Source organism: Sturnus vulgaris, chromosome 13 (assembly GCF_052056855.1).
Source record: "Sturnus vulgaris isolate bStuVul1 chromosome 13, bStuVul1.hap1, whole genome shotgun sequence".
Lineage (NCBI taxonomy): Eukaryota > Metazoa > Chordata > Aves > Passeriformes > Sturnidae > Sturnus > Sturnus vulgaris.
In genome coordinates, this window is record NC_142255.1 from 18,163,994 (window position 1) to 18,179,822 (window position 15,829).

Consider the following 15,829-nt stretch of genomic DNA (forward strand, 5'->3'; position numbering starts at 1 on the left):
GTTGTCATCCCTGACGCCATCCCCACATATTTTAAGTTTTAGGAATAATTTTTGAAATTTAATTTTTGAAGTGGAGCGAGGGGCGGGCGGGGCGGGTCCTCCCGGCCGCCAGGCGGCGCTGTGGCGCCGCGCTGAGGCGGGAGCTGAGGCGGTGTCATGGCGGCGCGCTGAGGGGACTGTGGCGGGATCATGGCGCAGCCGCCGCCGTTCCCCGCCCGCCTCCCGCCGCCTTTCCGCGCCTTCCCGCCGCCCTTCCCCGGCCCCGCCGTCCGCCCAGCGCCCTTCGCGGTGGGGCCGGTGGCACCCCCGCCTTTCTTCTTGCCGCCGCCTGCGGGTGAAGGCGGACCGCGCTTCCCGCCGGGCGTCCCCTACTTAGCGCCGGCCCCGCCGCGGACAGCGGCCGAGGAGGAGGCGGTGCAGCGGCAGCAGGATGAGCTGTGGCTGTCGCAGTTCCTGGGCCGCCGCCGCGCCGCTCCCCCACCGCCACCGCCGCCCGCCGCCGCCAGCCCCAGCAGCGCCCGGGCGGTGGCGGTGGCGGCGCTGGGGCGGGTGGCCCGGGTGACAGCGCTCTGCCGGGCCCTGCGGCGCTGCGAGGATGAGGGCGACGAGCCGGGCTGGGCCCGGGCGCGGGAGGAGGCGGAGGAGGCGCTGCGAGAGCTGCGGGAGGTCGTGCGACCCCTGCGGGAGCCCGGGTACGGCGAGGCGCTGCGCAGGAAGGCCGAGAGGGCGAGGAAGAGGAGGCTGCGCCTGCAGCGGAGGAAACACGAAGCCAGGGCGGCCAAGGAGGAGGAGGTGGCCCGGGCCGCCGAGCGGGAGGCCAAGATCGACCAGTGGCGGGCTAAGTGCATCCAGGAGGTGGAGGAAAAGAACCGGGTATGGTCCCGAGTGCCCGGTCTTGCCTGTCCCCGGGGCTCCAGGAGAGCGCGGTGGAGCAGGGGTGACCTGTCGGTAATGGGGTCACGGCGGGCTGTGCCTGCCCCACACCTGACTTTGACCCCCGTGCTTCAGTGGGTGCCCCTGAGGTGCTGAATGACTTCAGCATACTGACAGACTGTGCTCTTTCCAAGGCCTGCAGTCCTGCTTCTTGCTTAGAAGTCTTGGTGGGCATCTCAGTTTTGCCATCCTCATATTCTAGGCCTTGACATGAAATTTGAGTTTAAGTTGTTTCTGAACTCCTGGAGGTTTTCCTATCTGGTCTCGAGTACCAGCCTGTCCACACAGCTCACAGCTACCTTGTGGTGGTCAGTGCTGTTTCAGTATCCATCAGCCTTTCTTCTGCTTTCATCCTTCTAAATCTTGTAGTTTACAACCTTTTTGATCTCATGGGGAAGTAAAACATCTCCAAAGCAAAAAATACCACCTCAAATTAGACTTGTTGGGAAGTGCTGTAGGCACCTTTCTGTTGGTTTTTTGCTGAAGAGCTCCCTTTCTGCTGGTCTGCTGCTGGAATGGTCCAGAGCAGCTGCTGAGGAAGGGTTTGGGGTCAGACAGTGGCAGGTTAATGGTGTCTAATTGCAGAACTGTGGAATTGGGATGATTTCTGTTTATTGTAAAGTATTTACCCTAAATTTCTGGGGTTAAAGGCTCTCAGGCTTTCATAATTCATAAATCATCTAGGAAGTGTTCAAAAATGTGTGGATGTGGCACCTGAGGATGTGATTTATTAGTGAACATGGTGGTGGTGGTGGTGGGTTGACAGGTAGACGTGATCTTTTCCAACCTTAACAATTCCATCATTCTGTGATTTGGCCCAGATTTATGAGTCCCACAGCATGATTTTTTCCTCAAGTATGTGGTATTTTAGCCTTTTTTTCATAAAAAGGCAAGGCTGGATGGTTGGCTTGACTTGTTGCTGTTACTGTGAAGTCACTCTGCTCTCTGGTGCTTTGCTAATTTCTGAAAATGCCATCTGATTCTTGTCTTCGAGGGATATTTCACACATCTCGTCTGTTTTTTTCTATCCTTTCATAGGAGCGAGAGCTGAAGGCTGCTGCTGACAGTGTCCTGTCTGAAGTCAGGAAGAAACAAGCAGATACAAAGAGGATGATGGACGTCCTGCGTGGCTTGGAAAAGCTTCGGAAACTGAGGAAAGAAGCTGCTGCCAGGAAAGGTTCGTTACAAGATTGGTCCCAACTTTCTTAATTGCACACACAGAAAATAAGATGAGGGTGCCCTGTGCTGACTAGCAAGGTGCAGCCTCAAAAAGCTATGTCTTCATTGTGATTTTAATTACAAGAATAGGTACAAAATGCTCAATTAAGTGGTTGTGTTCCTATGTTTCCAAGCTCTTTCTGGAAGAAGGATTTTTCCAGTAAGAATTCCGTCTATTAACAAGGTTAAGCTAATGTTCCTCTGAGATTTTGCCAGCTCTGCTCTCAAGTCTGATATCAAACCCCTTTCTGAATCTGAAAACTTAAAATCACTTCTCTTTCTGTTCAGGTGTTTGTCCCCCTCCTTCAGCAGATGAAGCATTTGAAAATCAGGTGGAGAGTCTGAAAACATTGCTCAAAACTCGCACAGAACTGTATGAAGCTGAAGAAAGAGCATTAAGGGTTATGCTGGAGGGAGAACAGGAGGAGGAAAGGAAGAGGGAAATGGAAAAGAAACAGAAGAAGGAAAGGGAAAAACTACTACAGCAGAAACTGGAAATGGATTCCAAGCTGTTTGGGGACCCAGGTAAATTCTGCATCCTGTTCTTAACAGTGTTTTTCTATATCACATCCTCATCTCACAGACACTGGATTTGAAATGCAGGCACAGATCTAGCTGAGAAACGAATCATCCATTGGAATAATTTATGGTCTGAGAATGGAAGGTAAACATAGTGCTGTTAACACCTGTGGTGTAAGAGGAACTGTTGAGCTCTTTGACATGGACTGCAGCACATCTCAAGCTGGTTTCATAATATTTTGCAAGAAGAGGTTGTAGATTAAACTGAAGTGAGAATAAACAGAACCCAGTAGATGCTTTAGTCTGATGCTTTGGTAGGTGTGACTCAGGTAATCTGGATTCAGTGTCCAAAAGTCCCCGTTTTTAGATAGTGGAGGCAGGAAGTTTTGCTAGTCTTGGCTTTCCTCTGACCACTATGATATGGACAAGGAGATGTGTAACATGTAAACAGTCCTTCATATATTACCTAGAGACCTGATGTCAGATTGCAGCTGGCGGTAGCAAATTATTTTGCAAATCTGGGGCTTCTGAGACACACTAGAATGGAAGGTTTTTCTGGATTATTAAACAATTTGTGTCTGTGTTTTCACAGCTGAATTCCCACTGGCCCATCTACTGCAGCCTTTCAGAGACTACTACTTACAAGCTGAACATTCTGTAGCAGCTCTAATCCAGATCAGGTAAAACCAAAGAAAGTATTTTATCATCAGAGATGGCAAACACTGTTTTTTGCAATTGTAAATTCAGTGCCTCTTTTGGTTTGTCAGCTTCCAAATATGGTTATGCAATGGATTGTTCTGTTTTTTTCAAGTTTCTTGCTTGAGTCATATCCAACAGATGCCCGTGTGAGGCAGAGTGCACTTCCATGCATAACTGTTCCATTTAACACCAGAACATTGAATTTTCACATTTGTCTTTTGAAAAACAAGTTAAGAGTACAAATATTGTGGGTTTTGTATCAATCAGCAACATCTATGTGGGTATATAATAAACCTTACCACCAAATTAATCCCAGCTCTCCTCTCAAACAATGCTCTCTCTATTAAAGGCATGAATGGGATCAGTACTTGGTGCCAGCTGACCACCCTGAAGGAAGCTGCATCCCTCCTGGATGGGTTCTCCCGAGTCTCCCCACCAATGACACTTGGGCCACTGCTGTCAGATAATTTACTAATAAATTATTTCAACGTTGGAGGATTGCTTCATTATAATTGCGTGTAGATATGAGAGGGTCCAAAGAGGAAGTCTCATCTTCTCTTTCAGCAGCCAGGTACTGGAATGTCTTTACTGGAACATCTTGAAAAAAAGTTTAATAATTGTTTTTTGCTGATTGACTGTGCAGGGAGATAGCTGAGCAAGCCCAGAGCTGCCAGGCCTCTCGTGGTGTGGAATTACAATCCAGCTGCGAGTTCTTGTTAAATCTCAATCTTAATAAAGGAGCATTGCTGATGGTGGTATTTGTGCCAGTACTAACATCCTTTTTTAGTGGCTTTTATCTTTATAAAGGATGATGAAAACTTCAGAAATGAAGAATTATAAAAAAAAAAAAAGAGATCATTAGTAAACATGTTTTTCTTCTTAAATGAAGCATGTTAAGCATCACTGTCAAAATAATTCCTGTATTTTTGGGTGTAGAGACAAACCTATTACAAGTTTAAACGAATTCTGAAGTACAAACAAGACAGGGTTTTTCAAGGTTGATTAAAGCAGCTGTTGACATTTTAGTTTTGTGGACTAAAACTGATACCAAAACATGGAAAAAATTCCCAGTTGTGGTGAACTAGGTCAGACAGCCATGTGAATAAATATAAATTTGATGAATAAGCCTGCTGGAAAAAAATGTAATAAAATCTGAAGTCTAACCTATTGTAAGTGTTTTGACTATGTAGATATTTTTGTATAGGGACAAATCATGTCTATAATATTTGATTAAAAACCACAGCTTTATTTTGTAAGTTGTTTTTTTTATACAGAACAAACAGAGAAAAATGGATTTTTGTTTTTTTGTTTAAAGCATTTTCACGCCAGGGGAGAGATTTGTTTGAGTGCTTTGCATCAAATACGTCTCCAACGAGGAGAGAATTGTTGGGAAAAGGTTTGCGAGAAGGAAATTCTTCCTCCTGCAAGGTGACAGAGGTGACATCTGATGTCAAAGCTTTCCATATTCTGGACAGTTTACTTGTAACTGTGACGGGCCATATGGATTTGGAGCTTTGCTGTTCTGCACAGATTGCTGTGGCACCTTTCCAGAGCTGCAGTCCTTATTGCTTAGCCCCAAGGTGTGGGAATTGAGTTAATCTCTCCAGTGCTTTGCCTCTTGGCGTCACAACAGTGCGTAATTCACACGTCATTGCCTACATTCAATACTTGGGCCTTAGGTGTAATGTAAGTAGTGTCCTGGCTGAACCTTTGCACTGGTTTCCGTCAGTAAGAGACATGAACTGGTAGCTCCTGATAGAACAGGAGTGCAGAAGTTTGCAGTTCTTGCTCACCTGCAGCACCCCAAAATACAGATTGCCATGAAGTCCTCTGCAGGTAGTGTTCTGATTTGCTCTTTCCTGCATCCTCCCATCCCTAATGCCACTTCCAGCATCTCATTACTCCAAACCCAAGGCTGAGGCAGATCCTGGGGAGTCTTCCCTGTTAAAAACACACAAGATCAAATATAAAAATAAGAGCAACTGTATAAAACCAATACAAACCCAGCACTTTCAGTTCAGGCAGCTTAGTGACCAGAGGATGCTCTTCTTAAACAATTAGGCTCCTTATCCCATCAGCATGTCTGATGGAACACGCCAACTGCTTAAGTTCCGATTATCTCAAAGCTGTCCAAGTCAGCTGCTTGTCTGACACTGCAGGAATTTAAAGAGCTGAGCAGTAGATAAGGAGCAGCAAAGCAGCACCTCTGTTCTCCCTGCCCTGCGAGGAGAGAGCTCCATGAGTTCATCTGACGGTAAGGACAGCTTCATACTGCTAATAAACATGGGGCTTGAAAATACCAGGGGAGGATCTACCTTTATAATGTTCTGTGTATTTGCTCCTGTCTAACGACATCTGCATTAAAATGTTTAATAGCTTTAGTGAGGAACTCATTGAAGCCACAGGTGGGGAGGAATGTTTAAAATCTAAACTCATAAAATACATGGACACAGGGTATTAATTTAAAAAGTGTGTGTTCAGACTTAATTCCTATTTTTCTGAGTGTAATATTTCCCACTGTGTTTAAGTTTTAAAAACTTAGTGTAGCCCAGAAGAAGAGAGAGGTTGGCTGTGAGTTTCCAAGATTCATTTGTATCCTCTTCCTCCCCTGGTCTTGCTGCAGTTCGGGTTTCTCACACTGTTTAGACACAGCCCCTTCTTGATGGGAACTGGTTCATGCACTGGCCTGTGTCTATGATGTGAAAGTGGGCAGGACTGCTGGGGAGAACATGAGGTCAGAGCCCTTGTAGGACTTCCCTTCTGGTGGGAATTGGTGTTTATGACTGACCCTCTTTTATCCTTCTCTAGTAGCATTTTTGTTGTGACTGCTCCTGCCCTAAAGTACTTCTTGTTTTCTAAACTGTGGTTTTGTGAATTAACACTTGTGTGAGGCTCTCTCAAAGCACAATATTTATGATGCAGTGAAATACAGAGAGATATGGTACCATCATCTCCTCACATTTTCTTCATCGTGGCTTCAGACACACTATCCATCACCATCCCTTGAAGTAGAATTTGAACCTGGGTGGAGCCATTCTGGGTGACAGATGCTGACCCACTGCTTTCCTCAGCACCCTAGGATTTTAGGAAGAGCCAGTCTATAGCCCAAGCTAGGCTATAAATATATATAGTTATAAACCGGGCAGGGAAGGTCTATCCCCCTTGCATACAGGAGCTGCTTGAGGAGAAGAGGAAATCTGAGGGAAGGTGGTTTCCTTTACAGATGTTTTCAGGCATCACCTTGCTAGTGCTGACGTGGGTTATCCCTTAAGCTGAGCTCTCTTAAGTTGAGCAGATGGCCTGGCTCTGTGTGGGATCCCAACACGTTGCCTGTGTCTCATGTTAGTGGCAGGACATGTGCAGGAGCACAAAGCTCGTTAGGGGTTCTGCTTGTGCAAAGGGATTAAAGGCTCCTGGCGTAAGCAGGCAAAGTGACAACCCTGTTGTCATTCTGGGATGACCATCTGAATTACATCAAGTGATTGTGTATGTTGATTGTGTATGTCACTTTCTTTGGTCTGGAAGCTCTTTGTGAGTCCTTTGCCAAGACAGGAAACTTCCCTGAACCCCATCTCCCATTATAGACTCCTATTTTTGCTTTAAAAAGGCAGTTTAGTCATCCTTGTATATATTCTTCTGCATATTTCCTTTTAGTGGAATGTTTATTCTTGTTGTCATAGAAGCTGTTTGTTTTTAAAGGAAAAAAATAATTGGGAAAAGCACTTAGAGATGTCACATACATATTTACAGTGTGACCTGAGGATGAGTGCTGAGGATGTTGGGATGAGCAGGCACATGCTGCCACTACCAGAACTCAGTGGAAGACTAGCTACCAGCTCCTAACAGTTTATAATCTATAAAAGAAGGGATTTTACACACTGTCATCACTGGGAAGCTGAAAGCTCGAGGCTTCATGCAGCAAGTAATGTGTTTTTAGTAAATTGAAACATCGATAGAGACCTGATGGTGACACTTGTAGTATTTTCCCTGAGAGCATTCCCAATTCACCAGCAATTTTTCTCTCCCCTGCAATTCTTGATCTAAAACCATCACCACACTTAAAATGAATGCATGGTTCTTAAAAGCTAATCTTAAAAATTGTTTGACATTCTCATAATTCCCAAGCTTGCCTGATGCACCAGCTTCCTTGCCTGGTTCCCAGTAAGCTGCTGCAGTTCCCGAAGGGATGTCCTCACCCCAGCTCCCTCGGGATGCTCCATGTGATGGCTTAGCAGCACGAGGCCATGTGCATGAGTTCTGTCACCACAGGTTGTACAGACAGGGGAGACCTGCAAGCTGTCCTCCTTGGCTGTGCTTTCTCCTGCTGTAGCTGGAAAAAGTGCTCAGTCTGTCCTCAGCTTGGGGAAGGGAGTGTGCAATGGCACCGGAGGAGGAGGGAGAGACAGGAGGGATGGGAAGCAGCAGGGCAAGCATGGAGGAGAAAAATGCTCAGGATCTCTGCCAAGGGAAGCCATAAGCTTGATCAGGTCCTGCTGGCTCAAGCTGCGAATAGCAAAGGTTAGTTCAGACAAAGCTTCCTGGTGTCAGTAATAAAGATTTTGCCAATCTCTTTTTACCCAGCTGGCACTAGAAACAGCTCATACTTCTCTCCTTCCAGACAATTTAAGAGATGCTAGTCCTCCCTCTTACAGTTTCTGTTTCCCTCCCTCCAGCAGCAAGAAATCAGGCAGCAGCAATGAACTACCTGGATGAAGTTCCCTTCCGGACAGCCATGAGCCTCAATGGGGACTCAGAGGGAGAAATCACTTTAGTCACTGCCCCGGACATTGAGCTCCCTGACTGCACCGACATCCTCATGAGCACCATGGTGAGTTCACACCCGAGTCACCGCTGGGGGATGCTCAAAGGGATGTCAGCAGTGTTCTCGTGAAAGAAGGAAAGGGAAACCTCCTGACTGATCTCCTCTTCACTGGCTGGTTTGCAGCAGTATTGGGAGGAGGTGAGGATGATTTGTGGTATGTGGCAGTGATGATGGGGTTGATTTGGGGTTGCTTTCTAAAAATCCTTTCCAAGCAGGAGGGTTAAGTTTTTCTGGGATAGGAGGACAAACTTCAGGCTCTGCTCTGGGGTTGTTTTCTACTTCGGAGTTACCACTGTCTCATTTATTAATAATATTTATTTAATATTTACCAATAAATCTACCAGCTATAAGCAGGCAATACTATCTGTGCTGGAAACATATATACCCCCTGTTTCTTCCTATTTGGGCATGATTTGATGCTCCCCTCCAAGGCCAAGCCATTGTGCTGCTGGTCCAGGCTGATCCTTATGAAGGGATGTGAGGGTGTTTTCCTAGGGAGGCTGATTTGGGTCCACAGCTGACCCAAATGGCAGGAACAGTAAAAACAGCATTCCTGGGCTGTGAATGTACTTGCCTGCCTGTCAGGAGGAGACCTTGTTTGGAGAGCTCTGGGACGGGCAAGGCTTGTTTGTTCCAGGAAAACCCTCAGATTTCAGTCACAAACATACTTATATTTTAAGCTGAACTATGTGGAAATGACAACTCTGTTTGGGGACCAGCCGAGACCCTGGCGCCACTAGAGAATCCCATGGCTGGTTCTGCTTCTGCCTGAGGTGGCATCTCTCCTCTTGGTGGCTGGTGAGCCCCTGAGTGGCTCTGCCAAGTGCTGCTAATGAGGGTCACAAACAAACTGCCACCATCCTGGGGGCAGCCTGTAGCTGGATGCAGTGCCTCTCTGCAGCTGCCTAAAATTGGGATGTTTGCACACTCCTGCCTTCCACAGTCAAAATGACACAAACACCTCCAAGCATAAAACATTTCTCCAAAGAATTATAGGTGCAACTCACAATAGTAATGGCTTCATAGATAAGACTCTTTTGAAGTGTAAATTTGGGGATTCCCTACAGAGATGAGGCTGGCACTGCCCAATCCTACAGCCAGCCCTAATGCTCAGGGAAATAGGAGCTGATATGGGAAGACTGCAGCCCTTAAGATGCCTCGTGGAGTGCATGGTTTGCTCCATACTATGTAGTCTGGTTTCACATGTCCTCACCAGCTGCCTCTCTCTCTCTTTTGCAGCACGACTTCTCCCTGGAAAGGAAGGTGCTGTACTGGGTGGAGGTGGCCTCTCAGCAGCAAACCTCCCGCCATCGAGTCACCTCCGAAGTCGTCCCCACGGCTCCCCCGTGCTGGCTGCTGCTGGTGGATCCCGCCGACTCCTACAGCGGGCGGGGGCGGGACGGGCCGGTGCGGCGCTCCATCAGCCTGAGCGCTGCCGACAGCTCCTACGGGCACGCCAAGGGCAGGGTGGCCCTGTCCGACACCGAGAGTGACACCTGGCACTCAGATGAGGGCGAGTACTCGGATGATGAGTACTCCTCAACCTCTTGGGAAGAGAATGACAAGGATGAAACGCTTCTCTCCAGGAGGAGAAGCTCTGGGAGAAGTGTGTCTTCACGCCCCGGCTTTTACCAGACCCGACCAAAGACATCGCCCGGCTTGTTGGAGCCCTCGCCAGAGAACAATGTCCACAGCCCAGCCAGCCCAGACCCCAGCAAGCAGAGAAGATCCATGGTGATATTTAACAACATGAAGAATGAGCTGGAAGCCGCCAGGAGGAAGCTGGCTGCTTTGGTGCATCCATTGAACAGAGCTGCCACAGGGAGCAGGGGGATCCTGGTGCCACGGCTGCTCCCCCAGTGCCCCGGCACCAACCACAGCGTCAAGTACGGGCCAGATCCGGACGTGTCCCAGCAGGGGACGGCTGTGCCAGCTCCTCTGCCCACAGCCACGCCCATCCCTCCCATCAAGCAGCACAAGCCCACCATACCGGTGAGGATATTCCTCTGGTGGCCCTTTGTTCATAGCTGAGAGAGGAGGGAGGTGGAGGGCATCGAATTGGTCTCATTTGGTGGGGGCTGGCCAGCAAAAAGGAACCGAAATGGGGCTTTGGAAACACTGGGCCTATGAGGAATTGCTGAAGTTTTCACAAGAAGTGAAGAAAGGGTTTGATTTTTTCACTGAGGTTGAAAGAAGCTTTCTGGGTGCACATTTACTTGCTCTGTCCAAAAGATCTGTGTTTTCCCCAAGCAGGGTCTAATCTGATTTTTAATTGAAACACTAAAAACGGTGAAATATGAAGGTTTGTCCTTTTTGCTGCATTATCTCATTCGAACACATATAAGTGGGGTTTATAGGGAAATGTCCCCTTACAGTCATTATGCCTTTTCTAGGAAACTTTGGACTTCATAGAAAAACAGATAATTTAGTGACAGAGACAGTGATATTAAAGGATGGAGTAAATAATACTCTGTCACCTTAAATCTGAATTGCACCCTGCTTTTAAGAAATTGCATCTAATCCAGCTGCTTGAGAGATTTAGGAGATGAATTACTGAAAACCTGCAATAAAACTGTCAGATACATGAATGACCACGTTATTTATATGCAGTTGCATTTGACATGGAGTAATTAAGATAAGATTAAATGCCCGTGTGTATTTGTACAACACCCACCCTGAGCACTCTTCTCTGACCTGTATCTATAGCTGAGCCTGGATTTAATTAAGCCCAGTCTCATTTGATGCCTATTTGATATTTCCTCTTCTGGAGAGCAAGGTAACCACCAGCATTCAGAGGCATTGCCTCAACCTAGGTTGTTTCACTTCATTCCATGACCTGGAGCAATAAGACCATCTGTTTTTTTCCTTGCAGTCCCTCAGCCCCTACACTTGCCTCCCCCCTACCTCCACGCCTGGACGACCTCTCAGCTGCCACAGATCCCAGCCGGATTCCTCGGCTGATCTGCTCTCTGCGCTGAGCCAAGAGGAGCGAGACCTCATCGAGCCCGTCATAGCCCTGGGCTACCCCACCCAGAAAGCCATCCTCACCCTCCAGAAGACTGGAAGGCAAAGTTTAAGTCAGGTTGGTGGAGCTGGCACAGCACTGAGAAATTTCTGGTAAAATTCCCTTCATGGAGAAGGGAATGGCTGTCTTCTTTGGGGTAGGTTTTTCATGGCCTTGCCTTTCCACTTTGGTGTCAGACCACAGCTGACAGGATTTTCCATGAGATTACACTTTTGCTGTAATAAAATAGCAATGAGTTGCCCTCAGCTTTTCAGCGCATAATCACGGCTGGCTTCGTTATCTCTTCAATCTGTTGTGTGAAGCATCATGTCCTTTTGAGGTACAAATTTTGCCCCCATATATGGAAACTTTTTGCACATCATTTTTCCCAGCTGTTGGATTTGTGTGATTATTGCCATGGTTCATCCTGTCAGAGCAGGACTGTAGGAATACCTCGGAGATTTGGTTGGGCTCTCTCCAAAACACAACTTCCCAGTGTTGGAGCAACCAGGGAATCCATGCAATCATTGCAGTGGAGTCCCAGAGCTCTTTTCCTGAGGAACCCTCTATAATGACCTGGAATTTATTGAAAATACTTAACATGCAGCCTCTTCCTACCCCTGGTATATGAGGACATCCCTGCCTGCTGTGCTGCATCCTCATTCCCAATGTCTCTGTTTGTCCAGATGAATGTCAGAAAGGTCCAGGTGGGCTCAGAGCATCCGTGACATGAGGGAAGCTGCTGGCTCTGACTCCCTTGGCAAACCTGGGGCTGGACCAGCACAGGATTTTAGGGCTAAATTGTCCAAGTAGTTCTTGCAGAGAGAGAAGGGTCTTAATCACAGCTGAGCAAGAGAGATATCCATAGGGCTGTCAAGCCAGGGAGCAGGAGCAGACCCTAGCAGGGCACGAGCAGGCAGAGCACCAAGCAGCCACTGCTGGCTGCCAGTGTCCTTGCCATTCCCCTGGGAGCTGCTTCTGCTGCGTGGGCCGGCTCTCACCCGCCCGGTCGGCGCAGGAGCTGCTCTGTGGCTGAGTCATCCTGCAGCTTCCGGCTCCCTCCCTACTCATCCCAGCTGGACCAGCTCCCCAGGGCTCTCTGGAGTTTCAGGCGAGCTGAGGTGGGAAGGGAGGCTTTATGTCTTCAATCCATAGAGGTTTCATCTAGGCACAGAGAGATGGGCAGAGCAGCCCGTGTTGTTTCATAGAGCCATGCGAGGGTGTCTTTAGCAATTGCTGGCTTCAAAATGAAGAAACAGTGCATCTTATTAAGGGGGGAAATGGGTACAGCCTGCTCCCTTCTGTATAAACACCAGGACTCCCACTCCTTTGGAGAAGAGATTACTGCACCAAAAGAAAATATCTGCCTTCTAGCCCATGCCTTCCTCACTAGTAGTTCCCATTCTTCCCATTTATGCCCAATACAGCCAAGATAATATCTGATCCTTCATGCATCTTTTACAAATACCAAACCACCAAATTTTTCTAAATCTTCCTGGAAAATATGTTCCAGCTGAAGTTGAAAAGAAGACCTGTGCTTTTATTGCTTGCTGGTTATACTTGATGTTTCCATGTGTGACAATGACTACTTCAACTGTGAGGATTGATGGAAGTACCAGAGAGTAGCCAAAAATTGCTCAATTTCCTTGCAGTGTCAAGTGAAACTGGCAGAGACCACTCTAGTAGAGAAGTTCTTCCACCAAAATTAGGAAAGCATTGTTTCTAAGGAAGGCTACAGAAGGCCTTGCCTTTACTAGAGTATCAATGGCAGTGCTGGGGAGGGTGGAGGTCTGCGTGCTGGTGAATCTAGGGAGAAGTGAATCAGCCTCTCCTTGGATGTAGAAGCTTTGGAGAGACCTGTGGGATGTTTTTTCCCCCCTACTATTGTATAGCTCATTATTATTGCCTGTCCCATATGTTTTTGGACAGTGAGTGATTCTCGCGGTACTTAAAAGATGCTGCTGGGAATTGTGCTGTCAGCACTCCAAGAACAACGAGGAAAGCCAAAAAAAACTGTTTACTTTCAGTAATGACAGCACACAGGTCTCCTCTGGGGCAGGTTTTGCACTTGGACCCTGGAGCAAATCCACGGGTGCCTGAACCCCAGCACATCAAAGGGATGCGGGGTCAGCTGAGTGGAGTCATCCCACCAAGACAGGCTCTGCCTCACCCTGCAGCCTGGAGGCCATCACTGTATCTCCCATGTTCACATGTTTGGTTTCCTCCTTGTCCTTCCTCCACCTTGTTCCCATTCCCACCCTGGGAGGGTGAAGGGGGATCAAGATATTGTCTCCCACTGGGAATCCTGCAGACAGACAGACCACCCTGGCTGAGCATTAGATGGGAACTGGCAAGATGGTGGTGGCTCATGTATTCCCCATGTGTCCCTGGGAGGTGGCAGGGGGGCTCCTGACTGGCCTTGTTCCCCATGCCTGCAAAGCTGGATTAACCTGTCTGTCTTCCTCTGCAGTTCCTGAGCTACCTGGGTGCCTGTGATCGGCTGCTGAAGCAGGGCTATGAGGAAGGGCAGGTGGAGGAAGCCATGGAAATGTTCCAGTACTCAGAGAAAAAGGTCAGAATGGGATAGCACAGCCCAGCCCTTTGTGTTGTGTTCTCCAGGCTCTTTTTCAGTGGGTTGCACCCTTCCCTCTACCTCCACAGGTTCTCCTGCAGCCTCATGGAGGGCCAGACCTCTAGGGCAGCGTCACCATAAAGATCCCTCGGGGAGGACACGTGCTCCTTCGCTTTTCTCTGCTCTTCTTCTCACCCTGTTGTGTGGCATGATGCTCACTCAGCCCCTGCACAGGGAATCCCATCCCGAGCCCACCAGCACTCAGCTCTCTCCAGCCCTGCCAGCTCTCCCTTCTAGGAGGAGAACCATGGAGAACTGGGCATTTGTCTCCATCATCAGTCTCCTCCTGGGGGTGATGAAGAGCCTGGGGAGGTAGAACTGCATGAAATCTGGCCTGGCAGTGTTTTCCAGGATGCAGATGCCTGCACAGGATTGCTGTGTCACTGCTCCTTAGGGCAGTGGCAGTGGGAGAATGCCAGGTCTCAGTGTCAGGGAAGGGTTTATTTATTAAGGACACAGCTCTGGGTGATGTTGTGGTGCTGGGGCCCAGCCTGAGCCAAGAGGGGGAGCAGGACAAATGAATTCCAGCTGTGCTCACTGCCATTCCCTGCTCTCTTCATTATGCGGGCAAACACTGCATGGAATTGATATAAATGTTATAGGGAATAGTGAAGCTAGAGGCTGACTTTATTAATTAATTCTTTTTTAAGAAGTTGCAATGCTACCAGGGATATGTGTGCCCTCAATCTGCTGCCACTGTGATACCACCCAGCCAGATCTTCTGGCTGCAGCCTTGTCCCACAGTACTGCTTTTGCTGCAATCACATGATATATCCATCCATGATCACATCATACTTCTCTCCTCCTTCTTCCTCCAGGCAGCTGAATTCTTGCATCTGTTGGCTCAGTTTAATGATATGGGCTTCCAGCAAAATGAAGTCAAAGAAGTGCTTTTGCTTTGTGGGAATCAGAGGGAGAGGGCGCTGGAAGAGCTTGTAATGAAAACCCACTGAGCAGCATCCTGGAGCAGTCACAGTTTCTCCTCTCCACACCAGACCAGAAGGACTCAGGTGATTCTGCTGCTCCATCCCCACCCCTGGAAGTACCAGACACACAACGTCACAGCTCTGCCTTGGTGTCTCATTTTATGGGCATTCATCATAAGAATATTTGTCATTCAGGCACTGACTGCCTAGCAGGAATGTTTATCTCCTCACCCACACATCCCCACCCTTGATCATGTCAGCTGTTCAGATTAAATTAAAGAAGATCCAAACTGCCTTCGGCTTAGATTTTTGCAAAACCCAAACCAAACCAGTGTTCTCCCTCCGCCTGGGGTGATGGATATCATGTTTTCAGCTACAATCAAATGGGAATTCTTAAAAGATTATATAAATCAACAGAAGAAATTGTTTTCCTAAAATCTGAAGGCTCCTGCAGGAACATGTGTTGCTCCTCGCTTGGGAAGAGTCTCAGCTGACTTAGTCACAGTTGAATATTATAATTGAAATCCACTTTGATCGCATTAGCTTCTCCTTTTAAACCAGAAATGTGTGGAAAATGCACAGTTCTATGTGGGTAAAGAAAGAAAACAAGCTGCCCTTGCTCTGAAATACATGAGGTTTATCCAGTGCTATGAAAAATGGTGGAGGCAAAAGTTTGTCCTCAGGCAATTCCATGAAATCAGAACAGAGAGATGGGGAACTGCTCACTGCCCTCATGCTCTGCCCAAATCGGGAAAATTCAGGGTATGCTTCCCTAAACTGTGAAGACAGTGGCTCCAAATGAAGTGAAGCAGGAATGTCAGCATCAGGAACATCTGGATGCCCAAGGGAATTTCTGTATGTAACTGAAGGACAGAGAATGAGAGATTCAGATCACTGTACAGGATGTGTGTCCTGGCTTGGCAGTGAAACAGTGGACAGTGTTCTCACATAATGTGTGTTATTTTCCTGTGAATTAGATACAGATGTAATTTCTTTGAGTAAAGATGCTTGGGGGGTTCTTCTGCAGTGTTTGTCTTTTTCTGTCAGGATGCCAACTGGCACAACCCAGCAGAGAA

General features: G+C 47.8%; 2 protein-coding genes across 5 annotated transcripts; both read left to right on the forward strand.

Annotated features, from left to right (window-relative positions):
• The first annotated feature begins 174 nt into the window (after positions 1-174).
• PDCD7 (programmed cell death 7) lies at positions 175-4,617 on the forward strand. The gene is made up of 5 exons (XM_014874546.2): positions 175-873; positions 1,972-2,110; positions 2,440-2,676; positions 3,263-3,350; positions 3,719-4,617. Exons 1-5 carry the CDS (start codon positions 190-192, stop codon positions 3,834-3,836), a joined length of 1,266 nt encoding a protein of 421 aa, XP_014730032.2. The 5' UTR covers positions 175-189; the 3' UTR covers positions 3,837-4,617.
• On the forward strand, positions 3,801-15,772 carry UBAP1L (ubiquitin associated protein 1 like). 4 transcript variants are annotated; one of them, XM_014874626.2, is made up of 6 exons: positions 3,801-3,940; positions 8,043-8,197; positions 9,431-10,183; positions 11,064-11,273; positions 13,666-13,767; positions 14,646-15,772. In XM_014874626.2, exons 2-6 carry the CDS (start codon positions 8,066-8,068, stop codon positions 14,778-14,780), a joined length of 1,332 nt encoding a protein of 443 aa, XP_014730112.2. In that variant the 5' UTR covers positions 3,801-3,940; positions 8,043-8,065; the 3' UTR covers positions 14,781-15,772. The 4 variants fall into 4 exon arrangements, with proteins under 4 accessions (XP_014730112.2, XP_088028804.1, XP_088028806.1 ...); XM_088172678.1 differs by having other exon boundaries at positions 3,904-3,940; positions 4,685-8,197; XM_088172680.1 differs by lacking the exon at positions 3,801-3,940 and adding an exon at positions 4,685-4,797.
• The last annotated feature ends 57 nt before the right edge of the window (positions 15,773-15,829 follow it).